General features: G+C 54.8%; 2 protein-coding genes across 2 annotated transcripts in view; one reads left to right on the forward strand and one right to left on the reverse strand.

Annotated features, from left to right (window-relative positions):
• The window catches only part of LOC103612057 (pogo transposable element with ZNF domain), a 42,877-nt gene that overhangs the window by 22,333 nt on the left and 16,922 nt on the right, over positions 1-3,622 (forward strand).
• The window catches only part of SNX27 (sorting nexin family member 27), a gene marked incomplete at its 5' end in the record, with an annotated part of 10,585 nt that continues 7,196 nt past the window's right edge, over positions 234-3,622 (reverse strand). Inside the window, 3 exon segments of the mRNA XM_017728865.1 lie at positions 234-1,988; positions 2,746-2,805; positions 2,981-3,113. Coding sequence (XP_017584354.1) covers positions 1,941-1,988; positions 2,746-2,805; positions 2,981-3,113 — 241 coding nt within the window.

A 3,622-nucleotide genomic window follows, 5' to 3' on the forward strand; every position in this document is an offset into this window, starting at 1 on the left:
GGCCTCGAGGCTTTGTTTCTTTGCCGTTTCTCGCGGTTCTTGTCCCAATTTCATTTTTCTCTCTTTTTTTAATCGTTTTTTTTTTTCTGTCGAAATCAATAAATTCAGACCACTCTTCAAACCCACCCGATTCCCAAAGTCCCGGAGTTCAGCCTTGGATTCCTCCCAGGTTTCGGGGTGGGGAGGGGGAGTTTCCCCTCGCGGGAAGGAGCACGGCCACGGCCCCGCGGGGCTTCCTCAATAAATCCATTTATTTAAAAGAATATGTTACAATTAATTACACTAAAGGGGCTTTTCCCGAGGAATGGGAACGCCGGGAGCAGCTGGAAGTGGGAAAATGGGAAAAGCTGGGCAGGGGAGGCTTTTTTTGACCGATTTTTCCCTTTTTCCAGGGTTTTTTTCTTTTTTCTTTTTTTTTTTTTTTTTTTTTGGATAAAAAAATCCCCGGAGAGACTTCAGCTCCCTCCGCTCCCTTGGAATGTGGGGCTGGTTTAATTTGGGATCAAAATCGGGATTTTCCCAGGATTTTACCCAAATTGGTCTTAAGGGGGTTTGGGGGATCCCAAACCTCTCCCAGTTTTCCCTCCCATTCCCGGCTCGGGGCTCCCGGGGACAACGGGAATCCAATTAATGACAGGGATCCAATTAACGGGATTTATTCCCAGCTCCCAGCTGCTCCAGAGCCGAGGATTTGGGATTTCCCCCCCTCCCCAAAATCTCCCCCATCCCAGCTCCAGGGATCCAAAACGGGGATTTTGGGGAAAATCCCACTTCGGAGCCATTCCCGCTCATTCCAGGGCTCGGGAATGGGGCCAGGACGCCCCTCCCGGGTTTTTGGTTCCAAATATTCCCAAATCCACCCCAAACCCTGGCGGGAGCCGGAGGAACCAGCTCCGGGCCAGCCCCAAACCAGGGAAAATCGGCTTTTCCAGGTGCTTTTTCCTCCTGGGAACTGCTTGGAGAGCAGATCCATGGAAAAATCCCACTAAAAATGGAAAAACGGCTTTTCCACCCTATTTTTCCTCCCAAGCCATGGAAAAGACCTCAAAAGTAGGGAAAAACAGCTTTTCCAGGTGATTTTTCCCTCTGGGAACTGCCCAGCCACTGGATCCTGGTCAAAATCCTGGAAAAATTCTGTTTAAAACCAAGGAAAAACGGCTTTTCCGGGTTGTTTTTCCTCCTGGAAGCTGCACATCCACCCAATCCATGGAAAAATCCTGCTCAAAACCAGGGAAAATCGGCTTTTCCAGGTGATTTTTCCTCCCGGGAGCTGCTCCTGCCTTGGGACCCGCAATCCTGGAATCGCCTGGATCCCATCCCAAGGAGCCAGACATCCCCAACTCCCTGGGAAAACACCCAAAATTCCCCAAAAACACAGGAATACGAAGCCAGGAGCGGGATCCTTGTGCCGGGAGAGGCATTTCCTTGGAATTCTACTCCTTTGGGATTTTTTTTCCTGGTTCTTTTTCTCTCCAGTCCTTAAAAAAAAGCCGGATTGGGAGGAAAAACGGGTGGAAAATCCCTTTAAAAAGCTGCAGCCACCCCATGGAACTGGAAAGGAATTATTCCCAAGGATACCCAGGCAGGAATTAAACATTCCCAGGGTTTTTTCCTGGCTTTTTTTCCCCACTTTTTTCCCCACCTCCGACCCGGCAGAAAAATCCGATTTTATAATTCCAGTTGTTAAAAAAAAAAAAAAAAAAAAAAAAAAAAAAAAAAAAAAAAAAAAAAAAAAACCAAAAATATATCCCAAAATTCCCGGCCTGGAGCTGGATCCGAGTGGGAAAAAGGAGCCCCCGCAGGCGGCTTTTCCCAGATTTTTCCTCTGGAATTCCATAAAGATGACGGGCACGAATGGATTTGGAATTAATGAGATTTAGTTCGGGGGGGGCTTTAATACAATAACGGATTTCTTGGGATTCATGGAAAAGCTGCCGGGGTTAAGTGGCCGCGTCCCTTTGCTGTGACCTGACCAGCTGGAAAAGGTTCTGGAAAAGAAGGAAGAAGGGACAACGTGAAGGCGGCAGAACCCGGAGAACGGGGAATTCCCATTGGATTTCTGGGAAAACGGGATGGAGGAGAGGCCGGGAATGCCGGGAATGCCTCAAACCCGCCTTGGGACTCCCCAGCCCCAGGGTTAAGCCCCATTTGATGCTCCCAGAGAATTCCCAGCTCCCAAAAGCGGGATGGGAAAAGGGAAGGATTCCCTCCCTGCCCTCGGGGATCCCGGGAAAAGGACGGAGGCTTCGGTTTTCCCAAAAAAACCCCAGGAGCAGCCGGGATTTAAACATCTCCCCCTTCCCGAATCAGCTGCTCCAGGGGAAATCCCAATCCGGGAATGGGCTGGGAAGGGCTTTAGGGGCCCTCTTTTCCCACTTTTATCCCAGATTTATCCCAATTATTTCCACCTCCAGGAAGCTTTTCCCAGATTTATCCCAGTCCCACCTGCAGGAGGCTTTTCCCACACTTACCCCACTCTTATCCCAGTTCATTCCCATCTCCATGAGGTGGCTTTTCCCAGATTTTTCCCAGGTTTATCCCGGTCATTCCCCCCTCCAGGAATTTTCCCCACAGCTGCAGCTCCTTTTTCCAGCTGCACCTCAATCATTTTCCCCTCTGGAGCCCTCCTGCTTTTCCCCATCCCGGGATTCCCCGGGCATTCCCTGCAGGAGCCGGACTTGAGGCCCAGGAGCCCCAGTTCCTGCTGGGAACCCCCTGGAGAAGGGAAAAGTTGGGAATTCTCACCTCCTTCCTCCACTTGAGCTCGCAGAACACCCGCTCGAAGCACTCGTGCATGTAATTGAACTGCCGGGGAAAACGGGAACTCAGGAATATCCCGGGAAATCCAGGAGATCCAGGGGCAGGGAGGAGCTCCGGGCGGGAATCAGCCTCTCCCGGGATTGACCTCCAGGACCACCCCCCCAGCTCCTCCCTTCCCAAAATCGGCCGCGGGGATTCCGGGCGGGATCGGGACACTCACGTAGGGGGTGAAGATCTTGACCCAGCGCGGTTTCTTCTCGCCGCGCGCGTACTCGAAGCAGAAGGCCATGCCCTCCTCGTCCGTGTCCCACCGCTGCATCTCCTCCCACTCGAACGCGATCACCTGGTTCTGCGGGAATTCCGACTCCGCGTGGGCCGGGAACGGGGCTGGGAACGGGGCCGGGAACGGGGCCGGGCGCGGAGCAGGGCCACGGGGGGAGCCCCGGAACGCCGGGGGAGCGCCGGGATCGGGGAGGCCTCGGGAGCGCTCCGGGGGTGAGGGGAGAGGTGGATTTGTCTCGGATGATTCCCAGATTATCCTGGAGAGCAACGGCCGCGCTTCCCAAACGCCACCGGAGACCTCAGGAGCCGCCGGGGACGTGGGGACGCGGGGCAGCCGTAACTCCAGGGCGGGAGGTCAGGGATGACCCCAGGGACACCGGGGATGGTCCCGGGGATCTGGGGACACCACAGAGGCGCAAATCCAAGGCGTGGGGTCGGGGATCCGGGACCCCCAGGGCTGTGGGATCTGGGAGGTCGGGGAGGTCCCCGGGGTGAGCCCCGAGGAACCGGGAGGAGCCCGCGGGAGCGGAAACCCGGCGACGGCGCAGATCCGAAGCCGCGGGGGCGGGGGCGGCGCCGG

Source organism: Corvus brachyrhynchos, unplaced genomic scaffold (genome assembly GCF_000691975.1).
Source record: "Corvus brachyrhynchos isolate BGI_N302 unplaced genomic scaffold, ASM69197v1 scaffold443, whole genome shotgun sequence".
NCBI classification, from domain to species: Eukaryota; Metazoa; Chordata; class Aves; order Passeriformes; family Corvidae; genus Corvus; species Corvus brachyrhynchos.